At 41.2% G+C, this 24032-nt stretch overlaps 2 protein-coding genes across 2 annotated transcripts; one reads left to right on the top strand and one right to left on the bottom strand.

Moving 5' to 3' along the window:
* The first annotated feature begins 1148 nt into the window (after window positions 1–1148).
* jph2 (junctophilin 2) lies at window positions 1149–19353 on the top strand. Its single transcript, XM_079273535.1, has 6 exons — window positions 1149–2056; window positions 4844–5660; window positions 14318–14436; window positions 16580–17481; window positions 18851–18951; window positions 19040–19353. Exons 1-5 carry the CDS (start codon window positions 1678–1680, stop codon window positions 18929–18931), a joined length of 2298 nt encoding a protein of 765 aa, XP_079129661.1. The 5' UTR covers window positions 1149–1677; the 3' UTR covers window positions 18932–18951; window positions 19040–19353.
* Window positions 19354–21318: 1965 nt separating this feature from the next.
* Window positions 21319–23759, bottom strand: LOC306780965 (tubulin alpha chain-like). Its single transcript, XM_079273536.1, has 4 exons — window positions 23648–23759; window positions 22695–22917; window positions 22461–22609; window positions 21319–22364 (listed from the first exon to the last, which is right to left on the bottom strand). Exons 1-4 carry the CDS (start codon window positions 23648–23650, stop codon window positions 21387–21389), a joined length of 1353 nt encoding a protein of 450 aa, XP_079129662.1. The 5' UTR covers window positions 23651–23759; the 3' UTR covers window positions 21319–21386.
* Window positions 23760–24032: the final 273 nt, after the last annotated feature.

Here is a 24032-nt window from a genome sequence, read left to right on the forward strand (position 1 = left end):
ACCAGCGCCATTCCTACTTTTTAGATGCAGCATTTTGACTGAAAATAGTATGATTTTTTACTTAAACTTATTACAATTTTCTGTAGGCTATGCTTTTAATTAAGTAAAATATCTGAGTAGTTATTCTATCACTGCTCATTTCGAAAAGTTTAACACAGTTTACAGACATTTTTGAGTAGGATACTTTATATTTAGCTGATTGTACTTTTGCCCAAGTAGAATTTTGAATACATCAATATATACTTTTATTTGGCATTAATTATTTTAGCATTAATGTATTTGTATTTTTATTTCAGTAAAAGATTTCAGTACGTCTTCTGTCACCGCTCAATTAGTATTCCAAAAAAGTTTAACACCAAATGTGAATATCTATGATGCAGTTACCGACATTTGCCAGCAGGAGGCGTGAAGAGAGTGAAGAAGGGACACTGTGCAACTTGTCCTACAGTGAGACACATTCATTCCCACTGTTAGTAAATGTAATTAGGTTACAATATTAAAAAAGGGATTGATTGGGTAGACTTAAGTAAACTCCTCTAGTTATCTGGCAAACTAACTTTGACTGACAAAATAATGAAAATTACAACATCCAATCTATGATAGGCCACATGCTTTTATATTAAAACAATAGGCATATCACAAAATGTACTGTAATGAGAACGTCATTATGAATATTAGATTATATAAGATATGAGACCATATGTGTTCAGCATAATTGGCCAAAATCGTTATTTTATATCTCAAAAACAAAACAAATCAAGATATAGCATGTTTTCTGGTTATTTAACAAATAGTTGATGGAAGAACCTCATGGTTCTGTACCCTTGTTTCGATTAAATATACTTGACAGCTGAAAGCACTGAGTATTTTATCGTTTAATTAAGACCTTTAGAACAAATAATCATTTTTGGTGCTTGTGATCAATTTAGACGAAGTAATGGTGTCACGATATGCCATTGAAATAAAATAAATCAGCCCTATAACACCACAGAAACATCAATGGGAAATAACAGGTCTGTATCAGATATATATCAAGCGTATCCTTTATTACATATAGTTACTGCATTAAGGGGGACATTTATTAGGGGCAGAGTCCTCAATGGCATGCACTTCAGCCCCGAGGTGGCAAGACTCTGGCATGGCTCCTTGCAGGCAGCAGCATAAGGATTGGGTTGTATTTTTGGAAGGGTGTGGATTGGTCGCCTTGTTGGGTCTGCTGAAATATGTCCAACGGCAGCGACTGTCAAGAGATAGCTGGGTGGCAGGGACAGGGGGAAAGGGGCTTTTCTCTGTGGCCACCTGGAAAAAGCCATGTAAGATCAGTGGCTCGTCAGGACATACATAATTCCATTTATTAACCCAGTCATCCAAAGAAGAAAGAGGAGATTGATGAGTGAATTCCACGAATCCAAGAAGAAGACACTGGAGTTCAAGAGGACGAAATAAAAGTTTCTGTTAAGGGTGAAGACGTGCGCACTGGAGCTTCATGGACACGCGCAGAAATCCTCAAACCAACTCCAAAAAAAGAAACCCCCACAAGTTCAGCACCAAGGATATCTCCAATCAGTTTTGATGTCAGGTGAAGGTGAAGTCAGACTGACGGAGGTTTTATCTTTAGCCAGGTAACAGACTCAAACTTAACTTTCCGATCGGTGGTTTGTAGGGCTGCGGGGAGGCATGAGTGGAGGTCGCTTTGAGTTTGACGACGGCGGAGCTTATTGCGGAGGCTGGGAGGGAGGCAAAGCCCACGGCCATGGCATCTGCACCGGACCCAAAGGCCAGGGCGAGTTCTCCGGCTCCTGGAACTACGGCTTTGAGGTGGTGGGAGTCTACACATGGCCCAGCGGGAACACGTATGAGGGGTACTGGTCGCAGGGGAAGCGTCACGGCCTGGGAGCAGAAACCAAAGGACACTGGATTTACAAAGGGGAATGGACTCATGGCTTTAAAGGGAGATATGGCATCCGGATCAGTATTGGCAGTGGAGCGAAGTATGAAGGAACATGGAATAATGGGCTTCAGGATGGCTATGGAACAGAAACATATGCTGATGGAGGTGAGATTTACAAATTGAGACTTTTGACTTTCTTATCATCCCAAAAAAAAGTACTCTAATTTGTAAAAGTAACAAATAATATCTTACAAGGTGAAGTTGTAACAGAGTTATATCCCTCTGAAATGTTGTGGAGATGTATAAAGTTGCATAACATGGAAACACGAAAGTAAAGTAGCCTTCCAGTACCATAATATTGTTCTTTAAATGCAGTGCTGGAGTAAATGTAGCCTACTGGAGCTCAGCTTTACTGTGATTACTCAGTGGTGGAAGAAGTATTCACATCCTAGTATTACGCCGATACCAAAATGTAGAAAGTCTCTACAAGTAAAAGTTCTGCATTCAAATGTTTATTTCACTAAACAAACAACAGTATTAGCATCAAATTATACTTAAAATTATTTAAAAGCTATTCCAAATTTGCTGTTTTCAGGAGGACCACATTTTGTCAGGAAGTTTAATCAATTATTATTTGTTTAATTTAAACTGCTTTACATATTTCTGGGTAGGTTGTGAATTTCCCTCTAGGGATCAATAAAGTCATACTTCATGATTGTATTTGTATTATCAATCTGAAAAGTAAAGTAAAGTTATCAAATAAATGTAGGAGTAAAACGTACAATATGTGCCTTTGAAGGATATCGTAGAAGTATTACCAGTAAGTACTGGGATATGGAACTACTCAAACTTAAATTGTAAAATGAAAAAAACTACAATACTTCAGTAAATGTACTTGCAATGTGGATGTGCATTCAAATTGCAACTGCAGCAGGATACATTCAGATCCTTTACTGAAGTAAAAGTGACTCCTAATTACTCTAGCCTAATCCATACAATGCATCATATTTTATTTGTCCATCATATGTTGTGTGTCTGAAATGTGAACCTGTAAAGTAGAAAGATAAATGCAGAGGAGTAAAACAAATAAAGTAGCATGTAATGGAAATACAGAAGTAAAAGACGGACCTCAAAATATTACTGAGGTACAGCACTTGATTACTTTCCACCACGGAGAGGATAATAACTAAATCATGCAACATTAAGACCAAAACCCCCAGAGCCAAGTGTGGCCATAAGGTCCATTGCACAAAGTTAATTGCAGGCGACATGGAGACAAATCACAAACAGGGCAGCATAATGATCCTCATGGTCGTTTGCGATGTCTGCGTGTAACCAGAAGAAAATATCACCCTGCTGCTGTCAGTCAAGAGCTGCTCAAAGCTGGTTGGAAATCAAAACCCCACAGGACGCTTTCCATTTTGTTGAGTTACACCATCAACAGTGGTGGTGGAAGTAATATTATAGACGTTTTCAGATGTTTTACTGAAGTAAAAGTAGAGATGTAAAAATACTTAGTCACAGGGGGAAAAAATTCATGATTCATGATGCTTATTCATGATACATTATATGGATTGCTGTATGAGCATTACTTTCATACACTCACACACACACACTCACACACACACTGTCATGTAGTTCAATCTATACAATGCATCATATTGTATACACTAATCAGTTGTATTTGTGTCTGTGAAACCTGGATCTGCAAAGTAATAACCAAAGCTGTCATATAAATGTAGTGAAATAAAAAATAAAGTAGCATAAAATGTAAATACTCAAGTAAAATACAAGTACTTTAAATTTGTCCTTTGGATAAAGTTCTTGAGTAAATTAACTGTTTTTACTTTCCACCTCTGATCATCAAGAAGTTCTTGTTAACAGGTCAGATTAGGCGAGATAAAATGAAAGGTTACAAAAAATCCTGAACATTTAAAGTTAAGTTTTACTTCCGGGAAGCTTCTGGTGCCCCACCATCCATCTGATCCCCCAGCTCATCCATTTGAATGTGTCGAGGAAACCAAACAGCTCAGACAAATACAATTGATTGTGTTGATCTCTGCTTGTATAATAGCGGTGGTTCCCCTCTTCAGCAGCTGACTCATCAGCTTTAAAGCCCAGTCTGGTGGAAGTTGCAGTGGGGGATGTGATAGCGTCAGATGTCAGGATGTAATAATAGCCCACAGGCCCCATGCACTCCTGGCCTCACGGGTTGAGGCCTAGCTGTCACTATAATCCACACTCATGTCAATTTTAGCATGAGACCAGACCTCTCGATGACTAGATGTCAGTGAGGGCATGAATGCACATTTCACACGAAAGATATCCATGACATTCTGGCAGAAGAAAGTGAATTATTTTCGCTCCAAGCCATGTTTTAAAGTCTACAGCCATGCTAGCAGCTCTGTGAGGCTGTAGACTAAATGCTAACATACTCACAATGACAATGCTAACATGCTAATATCAGGCAGGTAGAGGCTAATGCTCACCAGGTTCACCATCTTAGAATGCTAACATTAGCTAATACGCACTAAACACAAAGTACAGCTGAGGCTGATGGGAATTTGTTTTTGCTGGCATTTGGTATTATATTCATTCAAATACATTCAAATGTTCACTTGATAATGGTGCGATACAAAGTCAGGAGATCACCAAACATGAAGGGGTTTGCTGTCTCGAAACCACGAATGTCTGTTCAAAAATGTTGTGCCAATCCATCCAGGTGTTGAGATATTTCACAAGATAAGTGATAACTTTGACCTGCTGGTGGCATAGAAGTCAGGCGATCTGCAAAATTGGTAGGACCTCTATTTCAGTCTGGACCAAAGTAGTAGACAAACCAACCATGACAAAGCCATCTCGAGCTCCGTTGCTAGCATGGCTATAAAGTAGCTTCTGATTGGTCTGTGGTGCAGTTGGAAAACAATGATTCCCTGTTTTTTCTGTGTCCAGGTACTTTTCAGGGTCAGTTCACTGGCGGGATGCGGCACGGCTATGGGGTCCGGCAGAGCGTCCCTTATGGCATGGCAGCAGTTGTCCGCTCCCCTCTTCGTACCTCCCTGACCTCACTTCGCAGCGAGCACAGCAACGGCACCGTCTTGCAGCAAGACATCCCCATCATCACCACCACCAACGCCTCAGGTGAGGAGACACCCGTCGCCACCCCTACCCGTCTGGGACCGTCCCGCGGAGGCTTTGCCCTCACTCTCCAGGTGGACCCAGACACTGTGAAACCCAAGAAGAGGGGTCTGTTTCGCAGGGGCTCCCTTTTGGGTAAGCTGAAGAAGTCAGATTCAAGTACCTCGTTGTCCAGCCAGAAGAGCAAGATCAGCTTTCTGAGGACGGAATCGGCTCTCAGCTCCAACGCCAGCGACACCAACTCCACCATCAGCATTGGGGACGAAAGCCTAGCCGGAGCCGAGGATTACCCCCCAGTGGAGGCCGACATCGACGCCACCACCACAGAGGTCTACATGGGAGAGTGGAAGAACGATAAACGCTCAGGATATGGAATAAGCGAACGGTCCAGCGGGCTGAAGTACGAGGGCGAGTGGCTGAACAACCAGAGACACGGCTACGGATGCACCACCTTCGCCGAGGGAGGGAAGGAGGAGGGCAAGTACATGAACAACTTGCTGGTGAAGGCCATGAAGAAGAGAGTGATCCAGCTGAAGGGAACCAAGATCAAACAGAAGGTGGAGCGTGCGGTGGAGGGAGCTCAGAGGGCTGCAGCCATCGGCAAGCAGAAGGCAGAGATCGCTGCCTCCAGGTAAGAGCAGATGGGTGGAGACATGATTTTCCTTATTCATCTTGTTTGTAGAGGAAATATTTATAAAGACAAACAAGACTCTTGAGTTTTCTCTTGTCCTAGTTTGTATATCTCATGTAGTCACATTGCTACAACAACACTTTCTCGTTAGTCCAGTCCAGTTAGTCCAGTCCACTGCAAGTTTAAGGGAATGGTCTGCAGATACTACAGAAAGGAGAGATAATGTGACACTTTACATGAGGCATTTATTGCCAATTAGCGCTTTCTAAAAGCCGACAGTGTACTGCCACCGGCTGTGAGCACAGCTGCTCTGTCTGTCTGAGGTGGTTGAAGCTGTGGATGTGGTTGTTGCTCCGACTATGGCTGCACTGGTGGTTGAAAGCTACAACATCATCCGATTACTATAATCATCATCAGCTTTGGTTTACTTCTAAAAATATAGATTACCTGGTGATGAAAAACACAAAAAGTGATTTCACAAAACGTAAAGCTGTTGTGAAGGTATTTCCACAATACTCAAAGACTCCTCTAACCATCTGGATGAAAATATATTCTATTCACTATTGTTCCTCTTTTGCCAAATCCAAACTAAGATGGTACAGGAATTACATAAAGTGTGTCCATGCTCAATTTGTCAACATTACATTTAAAAAAAAGTTGTATTATCAATTTTCAGTGATATACTACATTGATGTTATATTCTATTTTGTGCAAAATAATTTTTTTTTGCCAAAAAAAAAGGAGAACAGATAGATTTTTTAAAAATCTAAATGGTCTTTAAGGATTCTGGAAATACCTTCAGAACATTGGTAGGAAACGTTAGAAAACCTTCCAGGCTTTTCTAAGATGACAGAGTATTTATTTTTCAGAGAAACTAAGGCTTTATTGCCTAGAGGCACAAACGGGGTTTTGGTTTATTCAGAGGGCAGTGTGTGAAGGTAAATGAGGTTCACGTAGACATAATAGCAATAAAAAGAGACACTTCATTCTTTCAGAGTCACTAACTCCCTTCACTGACTCTGGCTGCTGGCCACAATAATTCCCATAATAGAAAAAGCAATCAAAGAAATATTTTTCTATTACTGTATTACAGACAAGAAGTAATGAGCTCAGTGGTTGAAGAGGCTGTTTAGAGTCACACCGTTTGAACCACAGGATTGTATATCACGCTCTGGATTACTAAATGTTCAACCCATCATGGGTTTCTATAATAAATGTTGCAATGATTGCAGTGTTAAAAGAAAAAGAAAATGGAATTTCCCCCTCTGTTTCTCCGTTTCTGTAGCCGAATCTGTCAGAACAATAGCCGTAAATGTTAAAATTGGTAATTTCATCTTCACCAGTGTTCTTTGTGCATGCAGAGATGGTGGTAATATTAGCAACAGTCATATTTGGTGAGCCCAAAGATATGTTTTCATTAACGTTTCTAACACATTAAGACCACAATGCAACAGAAGATGGTTCCACGGATATAAATACAACACAGCTCATAAGCAAGTGGCTGGGTATGAAGGGTTGGCATATGTATATGTACCACACCTAGCTTTACTTGTGAGGCTTGGATTACATGCTACACTGTACAAGATCTTACAGTAAATCATAGAAGAACAGATCAACTCTGGGCTCAAACGGACAGATAATACTAATAAAATAAGACAAAAACAGAAAACTGCAGATAAATACATCTTAAATAATAAAAATTTGATCAGATTCAAAATGGCCAATGTCTATTCATTTCACCATTCAGTAAAATCTTTTGGCTTTATCTGACTCTTCCTGATTTAGCCGGTTTAGCTGATCACTTCCTGAGTGGCCCAAGGATTTTGCCACCAGTAAAAATATTGACCCCCGAAATGAATTTGAGCAATACAGTATGAACATTTATCGGATATCATTGCAGACAGAAATAGTTTGGGGATTTATTTCCGAAGTAAAGATATATATGCTTACAGGCAGGTACAGGTACAGGTACAGGTACAGGTACAGGTACAGGTAGCTACAGGCTCACAGTCACAGTCAGAGTCAGAGTCAGGTTCTGATGACTGGAAAGCAAAGGCCCAAAGCAGCATGGCAACTGTGACGATCTGGCAGAGTAGGAGTGGAAATAGGCCACTTATATACTGCAGACTGCAGACTAACGAGAGAAATTGGGAACAGGTGAGTAGGGGGGGGGTTCCTGCAGGGCAGATGAAGGAAAGTGGAAACCGGACAGAGAGACAGAATATGACAAAAAAAACTGTTGCTTAGTGCAAGATTAAAGGGATAGTATCTCGCCAAGAGTTTTAAGACAAGACCACTCTCATATCTGTCTGTTAAATATGAAGCTACAGACAGTTAGCTTAGCTTAGCATAACAACTGGAAAGAGACGGAAACAGATAGACCGTTCAAAGGTGACAATTTCTGTCTTGTTAGCTGGTAGATATTATTGTTCATCTGTCTACCTTTTACCGTTGCCTGTGACCGTACAAGGCGGTGATATTTTTCTCCGCAGTCGTCTTCAGCACCTGATGTAAGCTCAGTGTTTACAGCAGTGAGACTCGCACTGATGGACTGCAGACCTCTGTCCCAGCAGATTGAAATCTAAATATTGTACTCGCAAGGATAAGCAGTATATAAGAGTAATAGGCCAGTGTTCATGGCATCAGGGCTTTAAGCTCACCTCCAGCACATGAACAGGCGCCTGGACAGAGCTGAGACTGGAAGCTCAGTATTTATGTAGGACTGCATTCAGAAACACCTCGGTGGCCTTTACAAACCAAACACGACCTGATAGGAAATACAGTGTATCGTCAATGTGTGAAACTCCAGACTACTGGAAGACCAGAAATGGATTGTACATTTACTCAAGTACAAGTACAATTTTGAGGTACAAATACATAAAAGACAATAAAAGTATGGAGGCCTAGCAATGCCTTACAAAGAGACAGCTGTACCAATGTCGCCACAGCTGGGACTGGTAGCGTGTGGCTAGCAGTCCCAGCCAAACGTTTGCCAAACGTTTAGAGACAAACGTGGCAAAATTTCGAAATTAAAATGCATTTTTATTTATTAAACCAGTGGTTCCCAATCTTTTAGGCTTAGTGCCTCATATCATGTTTCACAAAACTTTGTTTAAGTTCCGGCAAAGAGACATTTTCCCTCTAAACTATACATGGTATTATTTGAATAATTATTTTTCTCCAATATTTCACAAACAAGCTGAGAGATTTAAGTCCAAAAAACGTATCTAATTTGTGTATAAAAACTTTCTTCTAACATTACTCATCTCAAGACCCCTCGCATTTACCTTGTGGCCCTTTGGAGGGCCCTGATCCCTAAATTGGGAACCACTGAACTACCATATACTAGTTAAACCTATACACAACTTACTGCAAGACTTAAATTATGCATATGAATCAGTCACAGCGGCCGTTTTCTGCAGAGAGTAGTTTTAATTTTAATACTCTAAGTGCATTTTGCCGATACTTTAGTACTTATCATCAACACTTTGAATGCAGGACTTTTACTTGCAATGGAGTACTTTTACATTGTGGTATTTTCTATCTTAAGTAATCTTAATACTTTTGACACCATACAAACTAAACAACAGAGTGTTCCTGCAAGTTGAATCGGAATCTGTTGATTATACAAGCAGTGGAGACATGACACATCTGTTCCTGGCAGTGGCTTCCTCACTCCGTGATCCTTTGGCAAGGAAGTCGAAATGTAAAAATACATGTGCAACCTGTGCACTGCATGGGATGCCAGACCTGGCCTCTTCAAGTCTAGTTAGCTGAGCGTTCACTGGCATCCAGTCACTCTGTGGACATTGTTCTGTAGCGTGGGCTGGCTGAAGGAGGACCTGTGTGGTCGAACAGGGTGTAAATGACGCACACACACACGCACACACACACACACACACAGGGGCCCTGTAGTCATGGAGGAGCCCTGACTAAATATGGGCAGGCGCACTCTTGCTGTATCACAATCACAGGGGAATGCAACAGCTGATTATCCCCCTCCCCCCTCCTCCAAACCCCATCTTTCCTGCCTAGTCACTGACACACACCCAGACTGTTTTCATAAGCTGAATCACAGCAGCTTATTGTCTGCATACCCATTACCTGTTGCTTTACTCACTCGTCTGCTGTTAAAGCAAATCAAATATTCGTTTAAATGGTGCACAACTCTGCCTGAAACAGTCGTCTGCTTGCTGATTTAGTTTCCATCACCCACTGCACGCTTCAGCGCCACTACTCGCCGTTAACAGTTTGAGATCACAGATCTCGGTCCATCTTGCGTCAGCAGTAGTGTCAAATGGTTCACGGATATAAATATGACACAGCTCAAAGGCAAGTGCTTGGGTATAAAGGGTTATATATGTACCACACCTAGCTTTAGTTGTGCGGCTTGGATTACATACTGTACTGCTGATACGAGCATTTTGTGTGCAACACTTGTAAGTAAAGTTCTAACCTCAGCTCAGGAGATCTTTGTGGCTATTCCCTGATGGGGAGTAACTAAGTACATTTACTTTTGAGGACTTTTACTTGTCTTGAGTGTTTCTATTTTATGGCAATACTTCTACAATTCAGAGGCATTCATTTAATAATGTTAGTTAGTAGTTGAAGATCCAGATTAATAACAACAAATAGATTATGATTGGTCCCTTGGTGGAATTCAAAAAGATATGCAAAGTTATCCTCACTTTTACCAGCTGCAACATTAAGGTGATGAACACATGAACGCATCACTAATTATAATCCAATACCACAATATATATTATTCAAAAATGGGCCTTTCTGCATAATAACTTTTTTTAATGAATGATATCTTCATGCTGATACTTTTGTACTTCGTCCACATACGGTAATCCTTATGTGGCTTCTCAGCAATGTGGCAATAATGAGTTTGCAATTAGCTCTTAATGTAGCCCCTGTGTATTTTGACAAAGTGATTTAATTGTAGTCAGAAGCATTCAGTCGTCTTTATATAGACATTAAGTCACTCTTTGACACACGCAACACTCACACAGATGAAAGGGGCCCTCCACAAAGATAACGTGACACATGCCAGAATGCCAGAATATCTTTGTGCAACTGCAGCATGACAAAAAAGAAAATGATTACAAAATAGCAGAACAGAATTACCTATCTGCAGTAACACGCCAACATTTTGCATCGGCTCCAATTTCAGATTTAAGGTGTAAATAGTTTTGGGTGTTTCTTCCCACCACAGCTGACGTCTCATCTATCCTCAGAGTACAACAAGCGTCTCCTTCAGGCCCTACAAGCATAAGGGGTATTTAGGTCACAGTGTCAAATGTCATGTTTGGTTTGCAGAGAAGCACTGGAGGACTATCACACACTGCAGCAGTTGAAAAACGTTAAGGTCTTCCTGACCTGAATCCCTTTGTTCTATTGTAGGAGGAAGGCGTGTACAAATTTGACAGATATTTCGAGAGAACGAGCACCCATACTTCCTCTTCCTGCTCCCTAATAAAAGATTACATGTGACTAAACTAAACTAAAAACAGCAACGCAAGTTAAATCTACAGCCTCTGTTTCCCCATTTTCACCTGGATCTTGTTTGATATTTTAATCACTCAACCAAGAACCAATTTCCAGCATCTGACGGACTAAAATCCCCCAAAGTTCTTAAAACCTTGTGAAATATTATAAAGAAATTAATTAAAACTACATGACTCCTCGGAAATGTTTGTCATTCATTTGATTTTATCTGTATTTCTGGCAGTTTTCTGCAGATGTCATGCTTTAAGATGTTTGTTTTGAACTTTTGTTTTCAATAAATGAAGTTGTTTTTTAAAGCTGGCATGGCAGTTAATACAGTGACTGAGTGATATACCAGAGCATGTGGACAAAAATGAAATTACAATTGGATTCAACAGCTGAACAACAGCATTTGTGTTCAGTAGGGAATCATGTGTCAAAACAATCCCCATATTAGCTCTGCCACCTACCATGCTATCAGCAGCAATGCTAACCAATATTAGCAACTACGACCACAGTGGAGACATAGTACTACACTACTCTACAAATACAAGGAAACACAGCTCAGTCTTCAGCTTAATTCCAGCCGGTGGTCCTGGTTGTTTTCAGATGATTCAGCATCTTCTACATTTGGATAACTTGAGTGGTTATTTTAGGGTTAAATCTGTTTTACTTTGCAATGCAGGGGTGAACTCTTGCTTCACTCTCAGGACGTGTGATGGTTAGCACTACTCAAGTCTGAGGTTTCTCCTGCACATTTATGGTGCTGAGAGTTGTGCTGGTCAGACACCCACACACACACACACCAGTGCATTGATACCAACACACTCTGTGAGGGTTGTGAGAGGTGGTGGAGTAGCTTCCAGTGAAGAATTATGGAGGCCACTGTGCTCTTGGGAACTTTCAATGCAGATCTTGTCTCTGAACTCTGCAGACTAATCCTTCAACCTCATGGGTTTTGTCAGCTGTGAGACCTTAAATAGACAGAAGTGACAAACTATTGCTCTGGGTGACATGTTTCTTCATTACTATGAACACACACACGCTGTAGTTTATTTTGAATGAATCATACAGCGTCCTGCTGACCCAAACACTCAATAGTGCACCAAATGTGTATTAATCCTCCAGCGAAAATAGTCCCCAACAAAGTTGTATTTGCTCCTGTTTGAGTCACATTTTTGAGGAAGAAAAAACACAGTGACCAGCTGTTTAGTAAATTACTGAGCCTATAAAACTATATCTTTGTGACCTGTTGTGGTGGACAGTTGGCCAAATTAAAATGTGTATTATGTGTGTTGTAGTTGAAAACCATTCGATTTAAGTTGTCCCATTGCCTTGGTACCAAAACGCTTGTTGTTGTTAGCATAAATCTACATTATTGAAAGATTAAACATTTGAGGGTGTATTTGTTCCTGGAAGAGGACGGAGGTGCTGACTGTGAGTGGACAGGTGGAGCTCATCTATCTGCAACAGGGAGCCTCAGGAGTCTCTAATTGTTCCAGTGGGAAGCACCTTCCCCACTGAGTCGTCAAGTGGACCAGGGATCTATTTTCAGCACAGTGTAAAGTTACAGTGTGTCAAGTATCCACAGAGTAATCACAATCAGTAATTATCCCTGAAGTGCAGCAGCGGCCTTTGGATCAGGTTTTTAGCTGCGCTAGCTGCCTTTTGGCCGTTAATTTTGTTCCAGACTGAAATATCCCAACAACTACTGGATGGGTGGCCATGAAATCTGGTACAGACCTTCATGTTTCCCAGTAGATTAAGTTGAGTGACTTTGGTGATCCCCTGACTTTTCATCCAGCACCACCTGCAGGTCAAACACTTTCAGTTATCCCAGTTGTCCCAGTCAGGATGAAATGTGGTAACTTTTATGATCTCTTAACTTTTCATCTAGCACCACCATCTGGTCAGATTGTAATTGTCCAATATTTTGTTCATGACTAAACACATTCCATCACACACAAAGCTACATGTCGGGATTTGTGCTAATTAACATAATATGCTAGCATTCGTTTTGACACACTAAACTACTGTGGTGAACATGGGAAACATTATGTCTGCCAAACATGAGCTTGTTAGCATTGCCAGTGAACATGTTAGCATTTAGCTCCTCTGTGCTAAAGAGCCTCACAGCACAGCAAGAGACTCCTTAATTTATGAGAAGACGTACACATAATAATGATAACAACAGCAACAACACAATAATAATCATAATTATAATCTTAATCATAGGAAGTAAATAGTGCTCCTATCTTTTTTTTGTGAAAGTGTGTGTGCCCATTTTTGCATCATAGTATGAAACCAGTAACTGTCAAATGGAGTAGAATAAAAAGCACAATATTCATATCACTGTATGTAATCAGATCTGTCCTGTTGGTTCTGTTCCCTGTTCAGAATTACATTAGTGTTGCATCAAATCCTCCAGATGTTCCAAACTCTTCTGAAGCTGATTGCATCACTCCAGTGATTTTTCTCTATTTCTCATCGAAATATGTGATGATGGAGTCTTCAACAGTCTTCCAGCTTATCCTGGCGATAAAAGCACAATTTATTTCCGTCCCAGCGCAACAGCAGAAAAGGACACCTCCTCTCTCGATAGCTAATAATACTAATGAGCTATCTGACCAACAGCCACCCACCCCTGATTGAATACTATAAACAATCCCTGTGGTACTTTTGGTTAAACTGTTTTAAGCCACCATCTCTTAAGGTTTCACATTCAAAGTCCATACTTTAAAAGGTCAAGATCATGGTCAGCATGCATTAAAGCACATGTAAAGATATGACTAAATGACATGTAACACAATGTAAAACACGTAATGTAAAAGTAAAAACATAAGTTATTATATTTTCATCATCGATTTATCTGTGGATTATTTTCCCGGTTAATCAATCGGAATTATCATCAGAAAATGATAATAAGAAATGTCTGTACAATGACAGTTGCAGATCCCAAGGAACTGTCTGCTAATTGCTTTTTTTTCCAACCAAAAGTCCAAAACCAAATATATTCACAATAGCACATGTGTAAAAAACAATCTAAGAAGCGGAACGTTAATTGCTTCATCAAAAGTTATTTGTATTAAAACACGAAAGGTAAACATCTCCTTGGCTGTTGTGGTCCCAGGAATTTATGAATTCTGTCGCATCTGTTCCCTCTGCAGGACGACCCATTCAAAGGCCAAGTCAGATGCAGCTGACCAGGCCGCCCACGCCTCCAACAGTGAGTCCAGCATCAGCCGACTGGTGGCCAAAGAGCTCTCCCCTTCCTTCTACCAGCCAGGTCAGTGGACTTCTCATCTGTGAGCAACACTGTCAAATGGACATTAACATGAAAAGCACAGCAACATTAGGACTCTTTGGAAAAGGATAATACAGAAATAGGTATTATTTTCACCTGAAATTGGATGCCATAAATCATTTTTCTTGAATGACGTGAATGCAACACAAAAGGCACACCACAGAGGAAATCCTCTTACTAGCTTTATATTTTTGGAATCAATACAAATCTAACATACATCAATATTTTGATCAATCTGGAGCAGAGATAATATGACATTAACATTACAATTAAGTTACTTAACTTACTGAAGAAAGCAGCAAATATGAACTGATAACTGATGATGCAAAGTGGTGCAATGTAAATAAATACTGTCAAGTACTGTACCTTAAGTACAATTTTGAGTTATTTTTACTTCACTTGAGTATTTCTGTTTTCTTCTACTTTATAATTCTACTCTACTACATCTCAGAGGGCAATTTTGACTATTGACTTTCAACTACTTTTACTAGTGAAGTATATGGAGTAAAAAATACCAGCTGCCACATTAAAGTGGCAAAAGGTAATATCTATTATTCTGAAACTAGCCATTCCGCATGATTAGTACTTTTATTTGCTGTAATTTAAGTATGTTTTGTTGCTAATGCTACATTTTTTAATTCACGACTTTTACTTTTGTATTGGAGTATTTCTACAGGGTGGTATTGCTACTTTTAAGTAAAAGATCTTAGTACGTCTTCCACCACTAAACACGCATGACGTTTATAGTGCGTCCCTGTGCATACCTCCAGCTTGAGAGCAGCAGATCTTTGGCTGCGGCTCATCACAGGGGTATAGTCGCATTTGAATGTCTAAAAAAAGAACATCTCATTGGGTCGAAGGGATCATATCAGTTTCATTGAGGGTCTGGCGACACTCACACTTACATGTTCAAACAAAAGCACACCAGCCATTTCGGAGCCTCTTGCTTTTTTTCTCTTGCTTTCTCCCTCAGCAGAGAGCTTTAAGGAATCAGACAGATAGTCATCCACATTTCTGAGTGCCTAAACAAATTGTCTCAGGCTAATCCTAAAAGTGGACGAAGCCTGGCTGACTCCTGCTGTGAAGCAGTCTCTCATGAAAGATAACACAGACATACATTGTCAGCGTGGCCACCATCTGGTTTATTTGTACCGGGGAAAGCAACCATTTAGCCTCACATTAAGGATAACTCTGGAGACATTCGTTTCATATTTTCAACAAATTCCATGAAAAGATCAAAACCAACAATGGCTTGATCCACTAACAAGTATTATTTGCATTCCCAAAGCCTGATTTATCTTATTCCTCTGTGCCCTAGAGCTCTAATGTTGTCCAACAAAACCTATTAAAAGCACTGTTCTTTCATTACCATGAACACACACACTGTAGTCAATTTTGACTCAATCCCACACACAGCGTCTTGCTGCCAAAAAAGACTCGCTAGAGCACCAAATGTGGATTAATCCGCCCCTGGAAATAATAGTTCAGTACTCTTTGGGAATAATTTAGCCTTTTTCTTTTTAATTAAAGAATATGTTTGTGACAGGCTGACAGCCGAAGACGAGCTGAGAAAGTGAATCACAAATTATGGAAAGAGAGACGATAATGCTTGATTTGTTGAATAGCAGGAATTTTCAATACCGCCAGCCTTAATCTTTCTTATTAGGAAGTTCATTTTTATTTATTTTTTTCTACTCATCTCATGATGAAGTGTTGTTCTTTTGTAGTTGTACTGCTTTTTCTCAAAGTGTGAGCAAAAAACAATAATCTTGTGAAAAATCTGCGTTAAAGTTGAGAGTTAGCTAGCAAACCGCGTCTGTGGTCACAGGAAATTAGTGTAGTTTGAGGACAGCAGTGGATTATTAAAAAGTCAGTTTTTAAAATGACTTCTATGAGCTACTATAGTCAACTTAATTAGTTTTGCAGGAGGAGAGAGAAAGGAGAACTCCATGATAACTGTTGACTTGGAAACAACAGAAGTTTCAACAGAATCAATCATTTTGACCTTTTTTCATGTTTATAATATCACATACTCTCCAGAAAACAGTGCTTATCTTTGTTCTTAACACATTGAGACTCTATGATGATAGAACGCTGATCTACTGGTTGAACTGATCTCAAACAGGTCCTGAGTATCTGAAGAAGAGAGTGTTGCTGGAGGTCCTTAAGGGAAGTGAGAACACAGAGACTGTCATGCACGAGCCGCTGTTAGCCGAAGAGGAGCCCCTGCCCACGCCACCCGAAAGCCCACTCATGAATGAACTGGACAGCCTCATGCCTGGCTCATCCCCAGCCCGCACCCCCTCCCCCAGCCCAGGCATCATCAGCAAGGAAGACCCCAAACTCCTCAGTCCAGGAAGCTGGAACGAAGACAAAACCATTAAAGGTGGTGGCAGTACGGGTAGCAGCAAATCCAACAGCAGGCCCAATAGTCGCCCCACTACCCCGTCAACCTCTCTTTCTGCTCCCGCCTCGGCTGCACCTGAGGTGGCAGGTGGCTCCTCTCGGACCCCCAGCCGCCAGAGCAGCAAGAACGAGCAGGGCTCTGACCTGGAGATAAAGCCGCTGCAGAAGTTTGACTCAGAGGTGGAAGGTACAGATTTCACTCCAGCCCCTGCTGCCCCTGTAAGGAATAGCCTCATCTTGTCAGATGAAGAAGAAGCACCACACCCCACCTCCAAAGTGTCCTCCAAAGCTGTCACCCCCGAGCCTAAAACCAGCGAGGGCAAAACTGAAAGAGCTCCATCAGTCCACGAACGAGCACCGTCCGTCTCTGAGAACCAAGTGGAGTCCAGGGAGGTGAGCAGGCCGTCCAGCAAAGCAGAGACAAAGCCATTACCAAAACGGCAACCCAGCCCAGCACCGTCCCCAAAACCTGCACCGAGTCTTGAACCTAAACCAGTACCAAAGCAAGTGGAAGCCAAAGCCACTGTTGCCAAACCAACCCCGAAGGTAGAGCCCAAAGCAGAAGCCAGACTGAAGGCCGTGGTGTCGAACTCAAGTCATGAGGAGTCTTTGGAGCTGGAGGTAAGAGAGTAAACACGTTGACTCGTATTTGATTAGTTTAAGGAATGTTAACAGCACGACGATATGGCTGGTAATGTGTGTCTGTCAGTTGGTCCACCACTTTGGTCCAGACTGAAATATCAACAACTATTCAAATTTTCTACAGATGAAATAGTTCTCTCTCCTTATATGACATCAGAATCAGAAAGCCAAGTACGTTACACATACAAGGAATTTGACGAGGTGAATGGTGCGTAACAGTAAACACAGTGCAGACATAAGACATAATTAAAATAGAAAAATGTGAAAATGTACAATAAAATATGGTGAACAAACAAACAAATAAGAGTACGTTAAAACAAGTATGTTATTAAAGTGTCACATGTATATTAATAGAGAAAAGTTTTGCAAGGGTGTGTAACTGTAATAAGTTGTCCTGTGGATGTAAGAGTCTGAGTCAGTGGGGGTCCAGGGCTTTATTGATGAGCCCAACAGCAGATGGGAAGAAACTGTTTTTGTGGCGTGAGGTCTTGGTCCTGATGGACCGCAGCCTCCTGCCAGACGGAAGGGACTCGAAGAGTTTGTGTCCAGGGTGAGAGGGGTCGGCTACAATCTTTCTGGAGGAGGAGAACAAGTCGTGGAGGGACGGCAGATTGCAGCCAATCACTCTCTCAGAAGAGTGAATGATACGCTTTTCTGCAGTGACTGCAGCATACCAGATGGTGATGGACAACATGCACTTCTTGTTGTCTATAAATCCCAGCTTTACACTTACAGGACTTTCATTTTTACAGTGTTGTTAATTATGGTCTCCATGTGTTTGAGGGATACATTTAATTCAAGTAAATCACTTAAAACTACTGTACCAGCACAAATTGTTTAGACTTTGCCATTAACCTTTTGGGAAATTTGCTTACCGGTATTTGCCTTCTAGCACAGAGTTATATCAAAATTTCAATACCACTCTCGTGTTTGCCTGTTAGATGTGAAGCTAAAGACAGGAGATGGTTAGCTTAGCTTAGCTGTGCTTAGCATAAAGACTGAATGGGGAAACAGCTAGTCTGGCTCTGTCCAACGCTAATGGAATCCTTCTCCCAGTACCTTTAAAGCTCACAGACAAGATACAATGTGTTAATTAGTGAGATTGACAAAACCAGGCTAGCTTTCCCTGCTGTTTCCAATCTTAATGCTGAGCTAAGCTAACCGTTTTATTGCTGAAACTTCTCATTTAACACACAGACAGGAGAGTGGTTTCAATCTTTTCATCTAATTCTCAGCATAATAATAAGCCTATCTCTCAAAATGTAGAACTATTCCTTTAAGTAGTAATTTTCCCAAAGCGACACTGAATTGACTGATCTCGTTCCTCATATGCTCCTTTCTCTTAAAGGGCCCAAACACCATCATGATCTGCATGGTCATCCTGCTCAACATTGGCCTGGCCATTCTCTTCGTGCACATTTTGTCATGAGACATTGTCCACCACCTCAGGTAATAAATAAATATGATGTCAAAAACCTGCCGGAAAATGATAATCAACAAATTCAAGTGAAAGACAAATTGTTTGTGCTGCATGCAGGTCACAAGCAGGCCGGCCTCCTCCTCAGTTCGGACCAGAGATCAACGATGAAGAAGCCTCATGCAGACTGCCGCAGCTCCTCTAAAGGTTTTTGCTGGTGTGACTGTGTGAGACTCTGTGAAGCTCCTCAGATCCCAGAGGTTTGATAAAGGACTGAAGGACATGAAGAAGATTCAGTACATCTGAATATGATGGTGTTTGTATGTTAAAGTCGGGGCTGGATGGTAGAACATGTCCTCAGTGCTTACGCTGGAGAAGCAAGAAGTCTCATTTCAACTTCGTCACTGTGTGTCACAAGTGTGTCAACTTTTTTTTTTTGCAAAAAAAAAAAGGCTTTTAACTCGACCTTTAATTGGCACACACTGGTTGATTAGACGATCTCAGTAGATAATTATAGTTTGTCACAAGATATGCTGGTATTATGAAGGAATGTTTGTGCAGACTGAATATTTTCTCCACTGTGCCTTTAATAACTTGGTTGATGAGACACAAATTCAACTGCGGTAGACGCGTGAACGATTTAGGAGTTATAACTCCTGCTGTCATTGTTTTAATTAGCAACAATGTCCAATGTGTGGTTAAAAAGCTGAAGAAGATTCATATAGGAGTCTAAAATGCGTCTCCAGAAAATACTTTATATTACTGTTGAAATACTTCAAACTGTAATCCATCGCTACTGTAAAGTCAGTTTATTGGTTTCACCTTGCTCTTCAGTCTCTTAAGACTAGAGTTACATTTCGGTTACATTTGAGACTGTGGTGTACTACACTGTGAAACCATTTATTTTCACTGGGATTTACATGCATTTACTGTTATTCTGCTGCTTTGATTTGAGAGCTGATACACCAAATAGAGAAGGCAAATAAGAAGCTTATGAGTGTCACTGTACTGTATCTTCCTGTGGTGTTTCTCATGCAATGCTGTTTAGCACCCAGGTGGTTTTAAATGAGAGTTGTGTATGTTTTGCAACAGAGTGAGCAAGCAGAAAATTGAAGGCTGGGATTTATCTTGTTTAAATCAATAACTATGTTGTAAGGTTTCTCCATCTCCAGATTGATATACAGTAAATAGAGTAGCAGCAGGAGGTGGGTTAGGATGTTTTCATGGTTAAATGTATGTTTCAGTGTAGAAAAGTGTCCACTCTGTTCCACGCTGCATTATATTTAGGGTCCGTTATGCTTCAGAGCCAAATAAGACTTCAACATTTGTACGCATGAGGGCACTTTGTGTGTATGCGTCAGTGTTTTTGTATAGTTTTGAAGTGCACATCTTTTCAGCAAAATATTGTCAGAGGCAAATATGCAACCCTAAATGTATTTATTTACCAAAAGGAGTGCGATAAACCTGTGATTGTGACATGGAGAAAAAATGGTTCTTAACGCCATGTCTTACATTGAGAAGAGCACTCTCCAGAGGTGCTGTTTTTTGTTTCTCCCTTGTTCTTTCAGCAGTGTAATGTGGCTTTTTAAAGAGGTTTTTAGCTGAAATTCTTTTTGCCTTTGTGTTTGCAGATGAACTCAGAACACTGGTTGTGCATTGTTCTCATGCAAAAAAAGGAAAATGTACAATGAGTTAATTTTGATAACTCTTGTATTCGGAATACACTTTTACCCAATAGTTTAGCCTTGATATAAAAAAAAGCCAATTGTAAGAGGACAATTGAAAGTGCAATAAAAATGTATTCACATAATTTTGTTTAATCTGTTTTAGAGCATTTAAATAATTTTGATTAAATTCATTTGTAGCCAAACCTGGTCAAAATAAAACTTAAACCAGATTAAAAAAAGATGTATATTTTATTGCCTCTAAATTTTTACTTTACAAAACATCCAGATTTATTCCGTGATTGTGTCATTCATAGTCTCGTCTGGTAAAAAAGATTTTATATATATATACATATATATACACACACACACACACACACACTTAACCACCACCTGTCTCCTTGTATGAGACAACACCCTATCCCTCCCTTGAGCCACAGTGAATACCACAGTATTTAAAAAGAAAACGGACCGAGGTTCTTCTCATTTGAAGCACAAATGACACTTTCAATGAGTAAATGAGAGCCCTGCAAATAGTACACTGAAAACACTGGATGCTGTAAACTACCTACAACAATTTGAAATTTTAGAGTAGTTTGCCAGTTCTGTTGAACACCACTGCCCCCAAGTAACGAAAGTGAGCAAGATCTCTGTAGTAAATGAAAGTCACTATCAAATGTGTGTAACCCAGCTTAGAGAAAAGTTAAATGTAACTTAAGTGTATTAAAGAGAGAAAAAACAATTAGTTCAGTCAATGAACAAACTTTATTTGCCACAGATCAATTAGAGGAATGCATGTCTGTTTAATACTCTTCTCCTTCTTCCTCATCGTCTCCAACACTGTCTGCTCCAACCTCCTCGTAATCCTTCTCCAGAGCTGCCATGTCCTCTCTGGCCTCAGAGAACTCTCCCTCCTCCATACCCTCACCCACATACCAGTGAACAAAGGCACGCTTAGCGTACATCAGGTCAAACTTGTGGTCAAGCCGAGCCCAGGCCTCTGCAATAGCAGTGGTGTTGCTCAGCATGCACACGGCCCTCTGGACCTTGGCCAGGTCTCCACCGGGAACTACAGTGGGGGGCTGGTAGTTGATGCCAACCTTGAAACCAGTGGGGCACCAGTCCACAAACTGGATGGAGCGCTTGGTTTTGATAGTGGCAATGGCAGCATTAACATCTTTGGGCACCACATCACCACGATACAAAAGGCAACAAGCCATGTATTTACCGTGGCGAGGGTCACATTTTACCAATTGATTCGCTGGCTCAAAGCAGGAGTTGGTGATTTCGGACACCGTTAACTGCTCATGGTAAGCTTTCTCAGCAGAGATGACGGGGGCATAGGTGGCCAGAGGGAAGTGGATACGGGGATATGGCACCAAGTTGGTCTGGAACTCTGTCAGATCAACATTGAGGGCGCCATCGAAACGAAGGGAAGCAGTGATTGAGGACACAATCTGACTGATCAACCTGTTCAGGTTGGTGTAAGAGGGACGCTCGATATCGAGGTTTCTACGGCAGATATCGTAGATGGCCTCGTTATCCACCATGAAGGCACAGTCAGAGTGCTCCAGGGTGGTGTGGGTGGTCAGGATGGCGTTGTACGGCTCTACCACAGCAGTGGACACCTGGGGAGCTGGGTAGACTGAGAACTCCAACTTAGACTTCTTGCCGTAGTCGACAGACAGACGCTCCATCAGCAGAGAAGTGAAACCAGAGCCGGTACCACCTCCGAAGCTGTGGAAAACCAGGAAGCCCTGAAGGCCGGTGCACTGGTCAGACTGAAGGAAGAGAGGGAGAACCAGAGATTATATATGAGATAGTCATGTCATTTTATTTTAATTCAAGAAAGGATCCTCTGATATCATGTTACCCACCAGTTTGCGGATCCTGTCGAGCACTATGTCGATGACCTCTTTGCCGATGGTGTAGTGTCCACGGGCGTAGTTGTTAGCAGCATCCTCCTTACCAGTGATCAGCTGCTCAGGGTGGAACAGCTGGCGGTAAATTCCACTGCGCACCTCATCTGCCGAGACAAAAATACTAAATCAGTTACAGCTACTATTTACATTTTCCAAAATGAATGTTCAGCCAGAAGTGATGACACTTACCAATGACAGTGGGCTCCAGGTCGACAAAAACAGCTCTGGGGACGTGTTTTCCGGCTCCAGTCTCACTGAAGAAGGTGTTGAAAGAATCGTCTCCTCCGCCGATGGTCTTTCCGCTGGGCATCTGTCCGTCCGGCTGGATGCCATGTTCCAGACAGTAAAGCTCCCAGCAGGCATTTCCAATTTGGACACCAGCCTGACCGACGTGGATGGAGATACACTCACGCTATGGAAAGACAGGGAGAAAAAAAGATTGTAAAGTAATTACAATAATATTTTCGAAGGGCATGCCTTGCTGGTTCTTGTGCTAATTTTAACCAATTAGATACTTAAGGCTACTCATCACATGTCAAGGACTGCTCTGACATGAAGAGGGTAAAACAGCTCTTCTGTAAAGAACCAGATACCACGCTCTCATGACTACAGTAACCTGACACACAGACACTGGCCCTCTGAACAGAAAGAGACTTTTGCCGACATGAGTACTTAAAGAAAGAACATTTTCCCATCAGTCTGTGGTGAACATTGTCAAACACAGCTGTAGGTACAGATACATACAAAAAGTAGTTTGATGTCTAAGATAAAATATGAAAGACTTTGAGTGAATAGATTTAGTTTGAAAAGCCTGTGGTCGCAGTTTAATAAAAGGCCTCTTCAAACTGGTGGTTAAAATGAGGAATGTTTCAGGCTGAACACACGATGACCTGCACTAACTGGGTCAACGTGCAGACATGAAAACCGGAAATTGGCGGAATTTGAATATGGGCTGTGCCCTCTCGATTTACACCAACTGTACAAACATCACCGTTAAAATGACCGTTCTACACATTACATTTCAGTTACTTCTTTAAAATTAATAACTGCGGTTAAGGTAGGTTGGCACGTGATGAATGATACTTCCAGAGCGTTGAATTCGGTACGAATAAATACACGATACACAATACTTTCATACTCACCATGTTTTCGTGATTCTGTATAAAATTCGATTTAGAAGAGGACAAAGGCAACGTTAGCGCTCACAGCAAGGGCGTTATGTGTCCAGTGTGAGAAGCAACTGACGTTTTTTTTTTCTAGGTGGGGCTATTTATACTCTCTTACCCGGCGGAAACATGCTGATGAATCCGATTGGTCGGGAGTGACATGGTCCCGTCTCCTATTGGTTAAATTGAACATTCATATGCCGCATGAGCTGCAATGCCCTAGTAGATGATTGGTTAACGTAGAACAGGAACGCCTACTGGCTTTCTTGCCCAGTAACTTCATTGTCTCCTTCCTGTCAATCAAATTGGTGGCATTAGATCCGTTTTACGCATGATTTAAGTCACTTTTGGTCTATTTCTT

The sequence above is a fragment of the Melanostigma gelatinosum genome (genome assembly GCF_949748355.1).
Source record: "Melanostigma gelatinosum genome assembly, chromosome: 8".
NCBI lineage: Eukaryota > Metazoa > Chordata > Actinopteri > Perciformes > Zoarcidae > Melanostigma > Melanostigma gelatinosum.